Source organism: Narcine bancroftii, chromosome 8 (genome assembly GCF_036971445.1).
Source record: "Narcine bancroftii isolate sNarBan1 chromosome 8, sNarBan1.hap1, whole genome shotgun sequence".
Taxonomy (NCBI): Eukaryota; Metazoa; Chordata; class Chondrichthyes; order Torpediniformes; family Narcinidae; genus Narcine; species Narcine bancroftii.
This window is the reverse complement of record NC_091476.1, coordinates 68484778-68501144: the sequence shown is the minus strand read 5'-3', so window position 1 is coordinate 68501144 and position 16367 is coordinate 68484778. Positions and strand designations below refer to the sequence as shown.

The 16367-nt window shown below is 46.9% G+C and overlaps 1 protein-coding gene across 2 annotated transcripts; it reads right to left on the bottom strand.

Moving 5' to 3' along the window:
• Nucleotides 1–183: 183 nt before the first annotated feature.
• Nucleotides 184–10632, bottom strand: LOC138740820 (RNA-binding protein 4B-like). Of its 2 annotated transcripts, none has more exons than XM_069893977.1 (3): nucleotides 10161–10632; nucleotides 4655–5364; nucleotides 184–2217 (listed from the first exon to the last, which is right to left on the bottom strand). In XM_069893977.1, exons 1-2 carry the CDS (start codon nucleotides 10498–10500, stop codon nucleotides 4685–4687), a joined length of 1020 nt encoding a protein of 339 aa, XP_069750078.1. In that variant the 5' UTR covers nucleotides 10501–10632; the 3' UTR covers nucleotides 184–2217; nucleotides 4655–4684. The 2 variants fall into 2 exon arrangements, with proteins under 2 accessions (XP_069750078.1, XP_069750077.1); XM_069893976.1 differs by lacking the exon at nucleotides 184–2217 and adding an exon at nucleotides 2230–2895 and having other exon boundaries at nucleotides 10161–10588.
• Nucleotides 10633–16367: the final 5735 nt, after the last annotated feature.

Here is a 16367-nt window from a genome sequence, read left to right as displayed (position 1 = left end):
CCTAAACCCGAGTTGGTTCTGTATCTTTATCTTTGCTATCTAAAGCACACTATTTGACCTGCTGAGCTTCTCCGTAGGATGACAGAACTGAACTAGAGAGCCAGAATGAATTAAAACACATGTTGATGGCCCAGCAGTTTGGCAGCTGCCATCATTTTAAGTGAAGACACACACAGACAAATGTTTCAGATTAGTTTTATTGAATCTTAGCTACAGGTTAAGTAACAAATAGCCTGACCACCCCCTTCCAACTAATTTCAGACACTGGTTTTAGAGTAGGCAATTAATTACACAAAACTACCAAATCATTTCTCATGCTACATGTAAATTAAAAGAACTTTATTTTTTTTAATATTTTCTAATACCAGACAGGAAATAAACATGCCCCCCCATCCCATTCCTTTTCTATCCCCACCCACCATCCCCAAGAAGCATCTGCAGTTTCTCTTACAACCTTCCCGCCCGCCAAAGGCACTCATAGAGGGAGTAGCAACAATCCACCAGCACAAACAGAAACAGGTGCAATCAGTGCCAAAAGGGCTTGTCAACCCCAGGGGGAAGGGATGGTGGGGGGGTGGGGAAGGGAGATGATGTGACCAAATATAACCCTCTCACACACTCTGTTAACAAGTGAGTGATTTTGCATGCACACGGTGGAACTTTCCACTCTGCACGCAACACAGTGAACGCCTGCATTGGGGAACAAGTTAACTTTTCCCTCTCAGTCCCAGATCACACATTGGTGGCTGCACACTAAAGCAAATGCACACGCACACACACATGCACGCGCACACACACGCACACACAGACACAGAAAGATCCCAGAAAAGATGGTGTTCTCTTACAGCACATCAGTAGCTGAAATCTGTCTGATAAGGTCATTTTCACCAGCCCTTCTCACCTGTTGCACCTTTTCGAGCAAGCTATCAGAACAAACGGCAACCATGGTCAAAATTCTGCTGCTTTCCCCACCTTGCCAGAGGTGACCGTGGCACATCATGGTTTAAAGGGAAGAGGGTGGGGGAAGGCTGAGGGAGAAGGGTGTGCACTCCTCAGAGAAGGCAGACTGCCCAACGTCACTGAACTCTCGCTGACACTGTGCAAATCTCGCAAGCCCCGCCCTGCGTTTCACACCAACCCCCACCACCAACTCTCCACCCTGCCTGACAAACTCTCCATCCAACAGTCCAGAGGCTGCAGACAGACAAAAGTGGCTAAAAAACAAAATAAAAAGAGCACAGGCACAGAAGGTGGGGGACCAACTGCATCTGTACTACCCCAATACTGGGCCAAGAGTGGAGATGCATTGGGAGTGCAGCACCTTGCTGACACAGGAGGGGAGAGAGTGACAGAAAGGCAACTCTTCCTCTCTTTTTTGAATAATTAGTGGCGGCGGTGTGGTTAAGAGGCCGTGGTTCATTAAAAGGGGAAGTCTTGTTCTGCTTTACCATGTGGTCGCCAAAGATGCACAGGACTCACTGTGCTAAAGAGGTGTGGGATCAATGCAGAGGACTGGATGGAATCCCTGTTGGTTATTGCCACCAAAGGCCATGGATCAGCTCCGAGCTTCTGAACCAGAGCCAGTCAGGGTGGTGCAAAAGCAGATGGTGCACTGCTCTTCCCAACAGGCAGGTAATAAGAGGCTGCATTAACATGCACACCCATCTCTGCCGAGGAACCTCATTGTGAGTCAAAGGAACTGCCCTCCCCCCACCCTTTAAAAGCGCTGGGAAGTAGGCCCACATCTTCCAGAAGGTGGCCTTCACACTTGAATTCAGAGAGCAGATCTGCAGGGCTTGTTCAGGCAGAGATTGTATTATTTTAGTGGAGGGGAGGGGGAGGGAGAGATTTGGGGTTGCGGGGATATGTCCGGTAATGAAACAAAAAATAAAACCCATTGGCGAATAGCATCCAATCACAATCAGGGAGAGGTAAGCGTCAAGTGTGTTCACAAAAAATCTAGGATCACACGTGGAGCTGCGGAGATTATATGTTTGGAGAAAGAGAGAGAGAGATATAATATATATAATTTTTGTTTAAATGCCACGGCGCTGCTTGTGCCACGATCGCGCGGGTCGTTTATTCGTCTGGAGAGAGCAAACTTCCGGTCGGACGGCGGCGGCGGTCGGACGGCGGAGGAGGAGGAGGAGGAGGATATCGTCGGTTCATTGGGCATAGTGGGTTTCGGTGGATAAAGCGTAGCCGTATTGATCATACCTAAGAGAAAAAGCACATCATGTCAATACAGGGTGGGTGGCAAAGAAAGGCGCTCACGCATTCACCGAGGGGAGGGAAGGGGGTGGTGGGGGAAGGCAGGCTAGAAGCGAATTAACTCCAGGCTTCAAACCACAGTTGGGGACGCTACGGGGAGGGCTGCTCAACACTTTGAAACTGATCTCGCCTCAATGAAAAAGGAAATTGAAGGGTGCGCTCAGGATTTGTAGTGGCGTCTGGGCTAAAAGTGACAAAAGATTTTGCTATAACCACCCCAATAGCTGCTACCCCCCCCCCCCCCCACCCAGTCACTCGAACACCAAGCTATCTAACCAGACACCTCTTCAATTGATGGTGGTGGGGGTACACCTTTTTTCATCCTAACAAACCTCCCACGAGATAAATGGAACATCATTCTTTCTTGCCCTCACTCCTCCTGCTCAATGGCTTGGGTTCCCCGGAGCAAGCACCTGGCTGTTCTACCTGCCACACTCAAAGTCTGTGAGTGACGTACGTTTCAGGGAGAACTCAGGGTATGTGGAGTCCATGAAGCCACGGGGAGAGAGCCGCTCTCCCTCCGCCATTTTATAATCCATACCTCCGGTAAAGACACCATCACAGATGCAGAGAACCAGCCATTGTGCTTGAAACATGGAGGGGATGTTTAACAACAGCAGGTCCCTGGAACAACACACAAAACCCACCTGGACCACATCCATGAATGAATACACACTGTCTAACCCATCCACCACTCATGCCGCAGGAGGTGCCTCCCAAAAGGCACCAATTACTAAGACCAATGTCACATCTCTTCAATTAAAATGAAGCGTGAAGGACATCATCATGGCTCAGGGAAACGGGGCACCGCACAATCCTACCTGCCACTGTGGCTGGTTGGAAAACAAAGAGCCATTCTGTCCCTTACTCCCCTCCCCCTCCCAAGCCTCACATTCTCTTAATAAACACATCCACACCCATCATTCAGATCTGGGAATTTATAAACGGAGAAGAATTTGTAACCATAATTTTTTTGAAGGGGCAACTTAAAACAACTCCAAGCAGACAAGACCAAACAAGAACGTGAATAAAGTAGCTGCTTGCTCAGGACATGGACACCCGTGCACCTTGGGCTCAGGATTATCACCCAGGGAACACCCTGCGAATGTAACTCAGTAGGGCGTGCAATTCTCCAAGGCATGCACACCTTTCCAACAGGGTGACACACTCAATCCTTTGGGAAGCAAAGAGGGCTGAGGCAAAACTTAAAGGTTCCATTTTACATCGAGATTTGGCCCAGTCTTGGGAAAGCTGGTGAGAATGCTAAAGGCAAATAATCTGGCACTGTGAATGGATGTATCCCCAAATTATGAGCCCAATGCATGTGGGATTTTTCTCAGTGCTATGTTGGGGAGGTGGCAGTCGAGGAAATGAGACACACAGGTATTTAAAGATTAGGAACAAGCTCCCAATTCCCCTTGAGCTGCTTACACAAGATGCTTTCTGAACCCAGAACTATCACTGTGCTCTCAGTAAAAATGGATCTGGGAGGGAGTGGTGAGAAGCAGTAGCAGTGCCTCTGCACAATGAGTTGGCCGTCCTTCATACCACTAATAATTTAAAGTTATCACCAGAGTGTGAGCTCAGGACAGCCCAGCATAATCAGTCAAATCCACTGTCCCTGCAAGGACACCTCTCTCACTCGTATTCCCCTGTTCATTCCCACTTTTCCAAATATATACCCACTTTCCTTCCAAGACATATTAGTGAGTTTGCATTTGGGACAAATCCCTCATCGCAAATTTGCTGAACTATTTTCCCTCCCATCTCAGCTTGAAACATCAAAACTCTCCCCAAGAACCTTAGCGGCATGGGAAGCTCATCCCACCTTTGCCATCCTCACAAGTCTCCTCCTAGCCTTGTTTCTCCGCCACACTGGGGTTGGGGTGGGAGCATTCTGGTCACATCATGCCCAGGTCTAGAGCAGGCTAGTTGATTGTAAGTGACTGTTAATGAGCCCGAGATCATTATCGTGTCATTCAAATCCTCCAGGAGGCTGAAAAATTAACAGGCCCTCCCACAGATGAGTCAAGTCTGTTGAATGGGTCCTTTGCCAAAAGGTTCTCTGGACCTCCCCCATAGGCAGCATCTTTACATTGTATGGCCACAAGCCAAGGATTTGAGAAGCTACGCAAGTACCAGGCAAAATAAAAACGTGCCAGACCACTTTCACCCAAATCCAAGAAAACACAGGGCTCCTCTCCCACAAATGCATTCTTATAGAATATAAAAAAGGAGGCACCCAACCCCACTTAAAAAGTCCAAATACCCGCAGCAGAGACAAGAACAAGCATGTTCACCTGTTAACCTCTGACCAACAACCCCCTCCCAGCCTCCGCGCTACCCACAGATCCGCGCCAGCGCTGAGTTCTGCAATACTTACTGCGGAGCCCACGGGATGCCTGGCAAGGCATTACTGCTCCGAGACCTGGGCAGTCCCAAGGGAAGATTCGTCGACGGCTGTCGCATAATTCCACGCAGCGGCGGAGACGCAAGCAACATTATTCGCTGATGAGGCTGTGACGGTCTCCCCTGTCGCCACTGGAGAAGTGAGGCAGGCGTGTGCCCCTGTTGCTGCAGGCTTGCGTGCTATCGATACGTACCTAGTGATGCCATCGTCCACGTATTTCTCGGTTTGATATTTGGGCACTGTGAGCGGCGAGAGGCGAGTGCGCTCATACAGACTGCAGCTGTTGGCAGCTGCTGTGGTCGTGCCCAGACGGGTGGGACTCCTCTCTCTCCCGTAACTGAGTGTCGCGTAACTAGCTGCAGCACTGGCCGTCTGGTAATCTTCATAATAGTCGTAATAGGAGCCGTGGCCATAATCGTAGTCGTAGTACGAATAGTAGGAGGGATAATATTGCGAAGCCAGCTGGTATTGGCTGTACTGATTGTAGCGGAGGGAGTGGCAATCTCGCGCTTGGTGCCCCTGTCTTCCACAGCGTTGACACACATCCCGTTGCCCACCAGATTTCCCATAGGTGGACCTGGAGAGCTGCACCCTAATCTTGTTCCCCAGAAACTCTTGGCCATCAAGGCTGGCAATTGCTTTGATTGCATCTTCCTCTTTCTCCATGTGGACAAAGGCATAATCTGAAAAGCAGAAGGAAAGAAAATGACACCTCACACCTGGCAAAACAATTCCAGCACACAATTACTGCTCAGCACCAGCAGGCTACTGGAAAGGAACGGTTTTTGAATTTAGACCTATAGCATGGTAACAGGCATCCCAGGAGAGCATGCTGCCCAATTACACCCAATTGGCCTACAACCCCCAGTACGATTTGAAGAGTGGGAGGAAACCGAAGCACCAGGAGGAAACCCATGCAGACATGGGGAGGACGTACAAACTCCTTAGACAACCAGGATTCGGACCTCAATCCTGGCACTGGCACAGCATTTGCGCTATCTGCTACGCTAACTGTGACACCTGCAAACATTTCAATGTTTTTATGGTGCATCGAGGCTCTAAATATCCAGTTTAATAGATTACCACATAAAGATTGATGCAGGTGAGAGGACATCACTGCAGTAGTTCCTAAGGGCAGCTTCTCAAACCTTCCTTCAGACCAAAACATACTAAGATCAAGATGAGCCATTCTCAACACAAGTGTTAGAAGGGTGGGGGGGGGGGAAAGCCACAGCACATTTAAGTAAAAGCCTTGATTTCTTTTCACCTCGAGTTACATAAATCTTTATTTTTTTTTAAATAAAAGTAAAAGTAAAATCAACTAAATGACCGCTTCACAGAGAAGGGAACCCATAAACTTTGAGCAGAGTCCTAATAGGGGGGGGGGGGGGGGGGAGATCATAGTCAAAAAAAAGGTTGCAAATGGCTGATGTAGACTACATTTGGGCTTGCACAGTGAAGGAGGAGAGGTGACAGTAGAGGTCTACAAGACTCTGAGAGCCATAGATAAGATGGACAGTGAGTGCCTTTTTCCCAGGGCAGGATTAGCTAATATCAGAGGACATCTCTACAAAGTGAGGGGAGGAACATTTAGGGAAGATGCCAGGGGCAAGTTTTTTTTAATAGTACAGACAGAATTGGACGTGCCTGCGTGCCTTGCCAGGCTTGGTGGTAGAGGCTGAAATATCAGAGATTCTTGTTTAAAAGTCTTTTAGACAGGTACATAGATGAATGAAAAAGTCAATTATGAATTAGGATGGGTTTAGTATTTGTTTTTTGTAGGAATACATAGGTCAGCACAACATCGAGGGACGAAGGGCCTGTACTGTGCTGTTATGCTCAAACGCCATCACACTGAGCACTGGTGTACTTCAGGGCTGTGTGCTCAGCCCACTCCTATTCAGGCTACAACTGCATCGCCAAACCCAGCTTTAAAGTGTGTCAAGTTTGCAGATGACAACAGTAGTTGGCCCCATCATCAATAATGAGTCGCACTACAGAGAAGAGGTGGAAAATTTCATGATATGGTGCGAGAGTCCCAACATAGACAAGACAAAGGAGATGATCGTGGACTTCAGGAGGACGAGGAACTCTCCACTACACATCAACAACTCTGTAGTGGAGAGCACCAAGCTCCTTGGCGTTCACTTAACTAGTAACCTATCAGGGACACACATCTTATTTGTCAGGTAGGCACAATGGCGACTGCATTTCTGGGAAGACTGAAGCAGGCAAGGCTACTGGCCACCATAATGTCAACCTTCTTACAACTCTATCAAGATCATCCTGGCCAGCCATATCACAGTGTGGTACGACTGCTGCAGAGAAATGGATCAGAGGTCAATCCACAGGACATAAGAATGGCAGAGAAGCAAAGAGGATCAATGGAGGATCACTCTCCCTCCAAAATCATTGAAGACCCTTTTCCAGCATCTTTCAGCCATTCCTGTTGGGGAAGAGATACAGAAGCATCAGAGCCAGGAATAACTTCTTCCCACGGGCAAGGGCCAAAGGAACTGCTCACACTAACCATCCGAGACTCTCATATTCATAAAAACAATATTTATTTATTTGTATGTATGAATATTTGTCCTGCATGTGTGATATGTCTGCATGCTTTGCAGCAAGGATGCGGTTTTGACAGGTTGTACTTATGCAATCAGGTGACAATAAACTTGACTGTGCAGGTTCGATCTGACACACTAAGCAGGCAGGAAATGGGTGGATAAGCGAGAGAGGGCACACCAGCAAACAAGGGGGGGGGGGGGGTTGGCTTTGTGAATGGAGAGAAAAGGGGATGGAGAGTTGGAGGAAAGACAGGGATGGGAGAATGGAGAGGAGGCTAACAGAAACTGGAGAAGCCGATGTTAATGACATCTGGTTGGAGAGTGCCCAGATGGAAAATTAAGTGTCGCTCCTCCAATTTGCAGGTGGTGTGGGTTGGATAGTACAAGGTCATGAACAGATATGACAGCATGAGTGTGGGATGCAGAATTAAAATGGTTGGCGACTGGTGATACCTGATGCAGACAGTGTGAAGGTGCTCAGTGAAGCAATATCCCAGTCTCCGCCCAGTCTCTCCAATGCAGAGAAGGCCACAACAGGAGCACTGGATGCAGTCGAAGCTTGTGGATATACAAGTGAAGTGTTGCTTCACTTGAAAGGACAGTTTGGGGGCCCAAATGGGGGTGAGGGAGGAAGAGATGTGGGCACAAGTGTGGCATTTGCTGCAGCTGCAGGGGAGGATGCCAAGGAGGGGCAATTGGTGGGAAGAAATGAGTGGATGAGGGAGTTCTGGAGCGAGCAGTTCCTACAGAAGATGGAGAGGAGAGGAAAGGGGAAGATGTGTCTGGTGGTAGAGCCATGTTGTAGGTGATGGAAATTGCGGAGGACAATGTGTTGGGTGCAGAGACTGGTGGGGTGGAAGATGAGAACAAAGGGATCATCTCTACTTGTCTCTCACCACTAATATGGCCATCTTTCTCTCATACAGATTTCTAACACAAGCTTATTGTCCAGACTTCTCCTATACTTAATAAGAACCAAGGCTTGTTTAATGTCAGCTCCAGTTTCACCAAAAGCCCAACTTTTATCCCATAGTTCAGAGCCATTCAGTGTAAGCAATGTGTCCAACCTAGAGACAATTATCAGCCACATTCTTGACTGTCTGCTCCTTTTCCCTTTCAAATTCATTCCTGACTCTGCTCTATTTCTCTCCCTTACAACCCTCACCATATTCCTTTCCATGGTGATTGGACGAGGTTGACACAGAGGGAATGGACCCTATTGAGGACGGAGAGAGGAAGATGTGTCTGGTGGTTGGATCATGTTGCAGATTGACAGAAATTAATGTGTTGGATGCAGAGGCTAGTAGGGTGGTAGGTGATAACAAGGGAAATCCAGTGTTTGTTATGTCTGGGGCAGATAAGCAGTAAATGGAGGAAAACATGTGGGTTAGGTCTAGTGCAACAGGTTGATGGCAATTGCCATCTTACTGGCTCTACACAAACCTCTAAAACACCTGGACAGCAAAGATGCATACATCAGGATGCTCTTTATTGACTACAGTTCAGAATTCAACTCTAATTGAATTGATCAGCAAACTCCAAGACTTGGGACTCAACACTCCACTGTGTAAATGGATTCTGGATTTCTCCACCTCCAGACCATAATCAGTGAAGATTGGTAAGAACATCTCCTCCACAATCTCCATCAGTACCAAAGCCCCACAGGGCTGCGTTCTTAACCTCCTACTCTACTTGCTTTACACCTACAATTGTGTTGCTCAGTATGACAGGAACATTATCTACAAATTTCCTGACGCTACCATGATAGTTGGTTGCATAAAAAGGGGCGATATAGGAGGGAGATTGAAAACTCAGCTGAATGGTGCAACAAGAATAACTTCACACTCGATGTCTCTAAAACCAAGGAGCTGATTATTGACTTCAGGAAGGGAAAACCAGAGGAGTACGATCCAGTGATCACTGGGGAATCTAGGTTGAGGAACAGCTTATTCCCACAGGCGGTGAGAATGCTGAATGACCAAAGGAACTGCTCACACAAACCATCCGAGACTCTCATATTCATAGAATGTCAGCATAAATAAAGGCCATTCAGCCCTTTGTCTGTGCCATCATTTCACTATCCCACAGACCTACTCCCATTCCATAATCCTCAAGACCTCTCCCATCCCTCATTCCATACTCCCACCACTATTTGAGTGAAGAACTTTCCCCTATCAGCTTAAAACCTCTTGTATTTATCTCCCCCAATCTCAGTGGAATACCTCTCATAATTTTGTAAACCTCTATCAAATCTCCCCTCATTCTTCTTCGGTCCAAGGAATATAGTCCTAACCTGTTCAATCTTTCCCTGTAACTCAAGACCCAGCAACATCCTAGTAAATCTCCTCTGCCCTCTTTCGATCTTACTGATAGCCTTCCTATAGTTAGGCCACCAGCAAGGCACGCAATACTCCCAAATTTGGCCTCACCAAACAACTTCAACAATAACATCCCAACTCCTATTGTCAATTTATAAAGTCTAAGGTTCCATTGCGTCACGTAACACATTTAGAACGCAACATACATGAAATTCTCTAAACTGTCCAGCATAAGGCAGACACCACTTTGTGCAGCACCGGGCGTGGTCAAGTTCTTAAAAAAAAAGCTGCCTTCTTTACCGCCCTGTATCCCCGGATCTCTCTGCTCCTCTACACTCCTAAGTGCCTTATCATTTATTGTGCATGCCCAAAACAATATTTATTGGGGTTTGGATTAAGTATTGGTCCCGCGTGTATCGTGGTTCAGCAGAATCAAGATGACAGTGAAGTGGACGGTCAATGGCCGCCGTCTGCACGGCGCACTGACGTCACCGGGAAACCCCCCCGCCCCAAATCCATCCATCCACCCGGCCGTTCGGGCCTACCGGGGCGGGTCTGCCACCTTCGCCCTCCCGGAGCGGGATCACCCCTCACCTTTGACAATGTCGCACTCGACCACTCGGCCGTACTCCTCGAACTTGGCGCGCAGTTCCTGGTTGCTGCAGCTGGGCGCCAGGCTGCCCACGTACACCTTGGTGACGGCGGCGGCGGCCGAGGGCCGGGGCCGCGACTCGGCCACGTTCAGCTTCTGGCCGTGTAATTCGTACTGGTTGAGGGCGGCGATGGCCTGCGCCGCCTCCTCGGGGCTGTCCATGTGCACGAAGCCGTAGTGCCGGATGATGTCGCACTCCCGCACCGTGCCGTAGTACTCGAACAGCGTGCGCAGCTCCTCCACCGTGCCCTCGGTCGGGATATTCCCCACAAAGATCTTCATTTTTTCCCCCACCCCCTCAATTAAAAATAAATCCACCTCCCTCTCGAAAAGCCGCTTGGCGCGTTTATTTTTTCCCCCGACCGACCGCTTCACAAAATGGCGCCGATCCCGACGTTGGCCCGGGCGACAGGAGGAGGAAAAAGGAAGGGGGGGAGGGGGGGCGGGAGCCCTTAAATGACAGCGCTCTCAGCCAATCGGGAAGCGCGGCCTCGTCCCCGCCGCTGGAGGAGAACCAATAGGGCGTCGAGGGCTGGATGGCGCGGGCGTCCCCGATTGGGCAAGGCTGAGGTGACGCTGACGGCCCATTGGCGAGCAGGCCATCACTCGCGGCCGCCATATTTTGTGGCCGAAGGGGACGGGGAGGAAGCGAAGGAGGTGAATTTAAGATGTGATTTTTTTTATATATATAGGAGAGGATGTTCGTTCGATTAAATGCAGCCCTGGTTTTTTTGAGGAGGAGTAAATAAAACTCTGAGGGGAGCCCCGGCATCGTTGGAACTATCGGCGGGATCGCTGTGCGTCTGGGGCATAGAGGGGTTTCTGGGTGACGTCACTCATGGTGCCGGGCTCCACCATTGCTCTGCCTTTCTAGCCTGGTATTTCAGGCAGTTTATCGCCTGTTTATCTCTATGCTTGGTACATGTTATGTATTAATTACGTTCACAAGCCGTCAGCGATGGGATGCGTAAGCTACAGGTGGCTCTCCATTTTCTGTAGCCTATGATAACACCACACCCCCAATTCCTCATCTCTGCGGATACCTGAACATCTCTGCAGGATCTCTGTACTCGTGCTATGAACGCCAACATAGCATTCGCCTTCCTCACGGCCAACTGCACCTGCACGCCCACTTTCAATGACTGATGTACAGCACACCCAAGTCTCTGCATCTCCCCTTTTCCTATATATATATATATATATATATATATATGTATGTATGTATCCATACCCCTCCATAAATCTTCGTCTGCAAATGTGATAATCTGTTGCCATCATCATCAATAAACAGCCAATGGGCACAGAAGGTTGACTTGGTAACATGAGCACATTATGAGTCGCTGGGATATTGGCTTAACATTAGAGGGAGGAGGCCAATTGGGCCGCCTATTTTGCCATTCGTAAATAGGGAAGGAAGTGGGGGGGTGGGGAGAGAGGTTGAGGCAGGGGCTGATGGGTGGGCCCAGATAGGGGAGGGATGATGGGTGACAGATCCAGGTGGAGGAAGGGTAATGAGGGGAAGGAATGGAAAAGGCGACCACAAGTAGAACCTGGGTGAACCGGTTGAAGTGAGAAAGGAACGCAGGTGGGGTGGGGGGTGGGGGGTGGGGGGGGGGTTGAGTCACCTGATAATGGAAAATATTCTGAGAAGGCTATGGAACCATTGAACATTACAGTGCAGAAACAGGCCCCTTCTAGTCTGTGCCAAACCACATTGTTCTGCCTATTCCCACCGACCTGCACCCAGTCCATACCCATCCCATCCATGTACCTGTCCAAATTCTTCTAAAATGTTAAAATTGAGCCTGCATTCATCACTTCAGCCGGCAGCTAGTTCCACATCCCTACCACTTTCTGTGTGAAGAAGTTTCCCCCTAAACTTTTCCCCTTTCGCCCTTAATCCATGTCCTCTAGTTTGTAACTCACCTACCCTCAGTGGAAAAAGCCTACCAATATTTCCTATGTCTATCCCCCTCATAATTTTAAATACCTCTGTCAAATTTCCCCTTCTTCTTTGATCCAGGGAATCAAATCCTAACCTGTTTAACTTCTCCCTGTAACTCGGTTCCGTGACATCCTAGTAAATCTCTGCACTTTCAATCTTGCCGATATCTTTCCTGTAGTTAGGTGTGATACGATTGCCAGCTGGACACTCCTCCTGAGACCGATCCTACCCATAGCTACCCATGTTCCCTATTTCTCTCTCTACCTTGATCGGTCAATGAGGTTGTCGGCTGTTCCAATCTATAGTTAATAAAAGCCTATCCGTTTCACAATTTATTGGTCTTTCGTGATTATTGATGGTTCACCATTAGGTGTCCAACTATCTGGAGCTCAGGGCTGGAGCGGTGGAATGGTTAAAATGAAGGCAGAATGATCGAGGGGGCAGCATGCAAGTGGTACAGGAGGTTCTGGAGAAAAGAGAGCACAAGGGCACGGAGGGACTTAGAAACTTGCAATGTGCAAAACCAAAGCTCTTCAGGTGTCAAATAATTAAAGAATTTAACACAAAAGGCAGGGAGTTTACAATTCCTTGACTCATCAACACGATGAGGGTAGCATTAATCTCCTTATTTAATGTATAAGCATTGGAAACAGTTCAGAGAAACTTAATTACACTACAATTATGTTACATTATGGAATTTTGAGGAAGGTCATCCACCAGAGGTTAGGAGAGTGAGAGAAGACTTGATTGAAATACAAGATTCTGAAGAATCTTTTTCTTTCCACTCACATCCCACCTTAAGTAATCCCTATGCCATTGGTGCTCTGTGATCAGTAAGGGATTAAGGTGGTGTGTGAGTGGAAAGAATAAGCTTGAAAACCTCTGATCTAGAACAAGAGTCACCATGTTTTATTAAAAAAAATAAACAGTGTTCTTTTAAGGTAAAATTTCTAAAGGGCAGCATTTAAGGTTCTGTCAAAAGGCAGTGGCATTTTTTTTAAGGTAAGAGGCAAGAAAGGGTGGTGCAGTTTGTGTAGTGGTTAGTGCAATGCTATGACCACCCGGGTTCGAATCCAGCACTGTCTGCAAGAAGATTCCTGAGACTGGTTCTGTTTCCGCCCACCCTTTGAAAAACACACGGCGGTGAGGAAAGGTATTGTAGGTCAAATGGGTGTATAGATAGACCTAACTTACGATGTTCCAACTTACGGATATTTCAGAGTTAGGATTATCAAAATCTGTTTTGAATAAAGAGAAATTGGGTCTCAACGTGGTTGCTTTTCCATCTCAGAGGGAAATACTTTTATCCAATTAGTGCACACAGGTTGCTTCCCAATTGTGCTTTGTTGGACCCAAAGCTGTTTTTTTTAAATAAAAAAGGTGATTTGGAATGCATGTGCAGATTGCTGTCGTTGGGGAGGGAGGGAGGGAGAGATTGAAGAGGGCAAGAGACCGACGGCAATCTGCACGTGCATTCCAAATCACAATGCAGGTTTCAGAGTGATGATGCTACCCCTGGTTACAGGCGTCATCTCGGACTCCCGGTGGAAGCGGGGATGTTGGGTCGGCCTCCCAGCAGGAGAGGCTCGGGGAACTACAGAGTGACCCAGACACGATAATTTCACCTTGCGATGAGAGTCGTGGAACCAAACACCATTGTAAGTAGGGGGGGGGGGGGTCTACCTTGATTGGGGAGGACAGGTTAGTGGAAGAAATGGTCGGCCACTGGAAGGTCATTGTGGTTGTAAACAGAGAAGGAGGTGCTGACCTCCCAATCTGTGACCGGTCTCTCCGATGTAGAGAACGCCACACCAGATGCCATAAATCACTCCTCTAGATGTATAAGTGAAATGTTGCTTCACATGAAAGGCATGATTGGGGCCCCTGACCGTGGTGAGGAAGGAGGTGTGGGTGGAAGTGTTGCACCTCCTGCAGGCACAGGGGAAGATGGTGGGGGTGGGGCAGGATGAGTGCACGAGGGAATCATGGAGGGAGCAGTCCCCACAGAAGGAAGAGAGGGGAAAATGTGGTGGTGGGATCCTGTAGTAAGCGTCAGAATTTCCAGCAGACAATGAGTTGGATGCGGAGGCTGGTGGGGTGGTAGGTGAGGATGAGGGGGCTTCTACGTTTGTTGCGTCCGGCAGCAGAGGGGGGGCCAGGGCAGTTGAGCGGGAAATGGAGGAGGTGCGGGTGAGGGCTGAGTTCATGGTGGTGGAGGTGAAGCCTCATTTGTGGAAGAAGACAGCATTTCGGAAGATCTGGACTGGAAGACGTGGGAACAGATGCGGTGGAGATGGATAAATTGGGAGAAGGGGGATGGAATCTTTTTTTAATAAGGATTTTCAATCAACATGGAGTTTTAAAAAAAACAAAATCAAAGAATCATCACAGATGTATTCAATAAAATCCAAATCCGAACTACACGTTGATGTACAAAGAAGGAAAAATTAACACATTATCAAAATTCTCAAATTCTGCTCTATTATAATACAAAATTACACATCGTGCCGATACTTCAAACAAAAGTAGGAAACAAAAAAAGAGAAAGGACTCCCTTCCCTCAAAGGAAAAGGAAAAAAAAATATAATCCGACAAAATCCTGTTTTCCAAAAAGTATTAATGACATACAGATGAAACATTACGCGATTCATCCAGAGCTTCCTTCCTCCTGCAAGGAACAAATGTCTTGACATGGACGGCACTGGGGATACTGGAGATAGTGGTAATGGAGACTGGAAGTGGGGGGGAGGGGGGATCATCAAAGGTTAACCCCTGTGTGTATATTATATAAAAATACCATACAATTACAGCATAGGCCCAACTTGGCCCTTCTCGTACAAGCCGAATACTTCTCCCACCTCACCCCACTGCCCTGTACTCAACCCGTAACCCTCCATTCCTTTCCCGTCCACGTACATCTCCAACTTCTTCAATGTTAATATCGAGCCTGCCTCCTCCACTTCGTCCGGAAGCTCGTTCCACACACCCACCACTCTGAGTAAAAAAAGTCCCCCCCCCCATGTTTCCTCTAGACTTTTCTCCCCTCTCAACTTATGTCTTCTCGTTTGTACCTCCCACTTTCTTAAAGGAAAAAGCCTCTCCACTTCAACTCTATCTATACCCCTACTCAATCAAATACCCTCTCAACCTTCTATGCTCCAAAGAATAAAGACCCAACTCATTTACCCTTTCCCTGTAACATTCTAGTCCAATTTGTTTTTTTTTTAATTTTTTTATTTTTCACACCATAAACCACATTGACCATGATACATACATTTTCCTTTTTAAATATAGTGTCATTTTCTCCCCCCTCCCTCCTCCCATCTCACCGTCCCTATCTCCCCCCCCATCCATTTAAAGTACAAAATCTAAGATACATTAAATCAGTCAAACAATGTTGTCATTCAATAAAAATAAACAAGAAATTCCACTGAGTCAATTCTTTTCATTTCCTTCTCCTTTCGTTAATTTAGGTAGTGAATGTCCCCAGTAGGTTTTCTCTATTGTGTTTCATGTATGGCTCCCATATTTGTTCAAATATTTCAATATTATTTTTAAACTATATGTTATTTTTTCTAATGGAATACATTTATTAATTTCTATATACCATTGTTGTATTTTCAAATTATCTTCCAATTTCCAGGTTGACATAATACATTTTTTTGCTACGGCTAGAGCTATCTTAACAAATCTTTTTTGTGCACCATCCAAATCAATTCCAAATTTTTTGTTTTTTATGTTACTTAGGAGGAAGATCTCTGGGTTTTTTGGTATATTGTTTTCTGTAATTTTACTTAATATCTGGTTTAGATCTTCCCAAAATTTTTCTATTTCACACATGTCCAGATTGCATGAATTGTTGTTCCCATTTCTTTTTTACAATGAAAACATCTGTCAGATACTGTTGGGTCCCATTTATTTAACTTTTGAGGTGTAATGTATAGCCTGTGTATCCAGTTATATTGTATCATACGTAACCTCGTATTTATTGTATTTCTCATCGTTCCAGAACATAACTTCTCCCATGTTTCCTTTTTTATCTTTATATTTAAATCTTGTTCCCATTTTTGTTTAGTTTTACCATTTGTTTCCTCATTCTCCTTTTCTTGCAGTTTAATATACATATTTGTTATAAATCTTTTGATTATCATTGTATCTGTAATCACATATTCAAAGTTACTTCCCTCTGGTAACCTCAGACTGC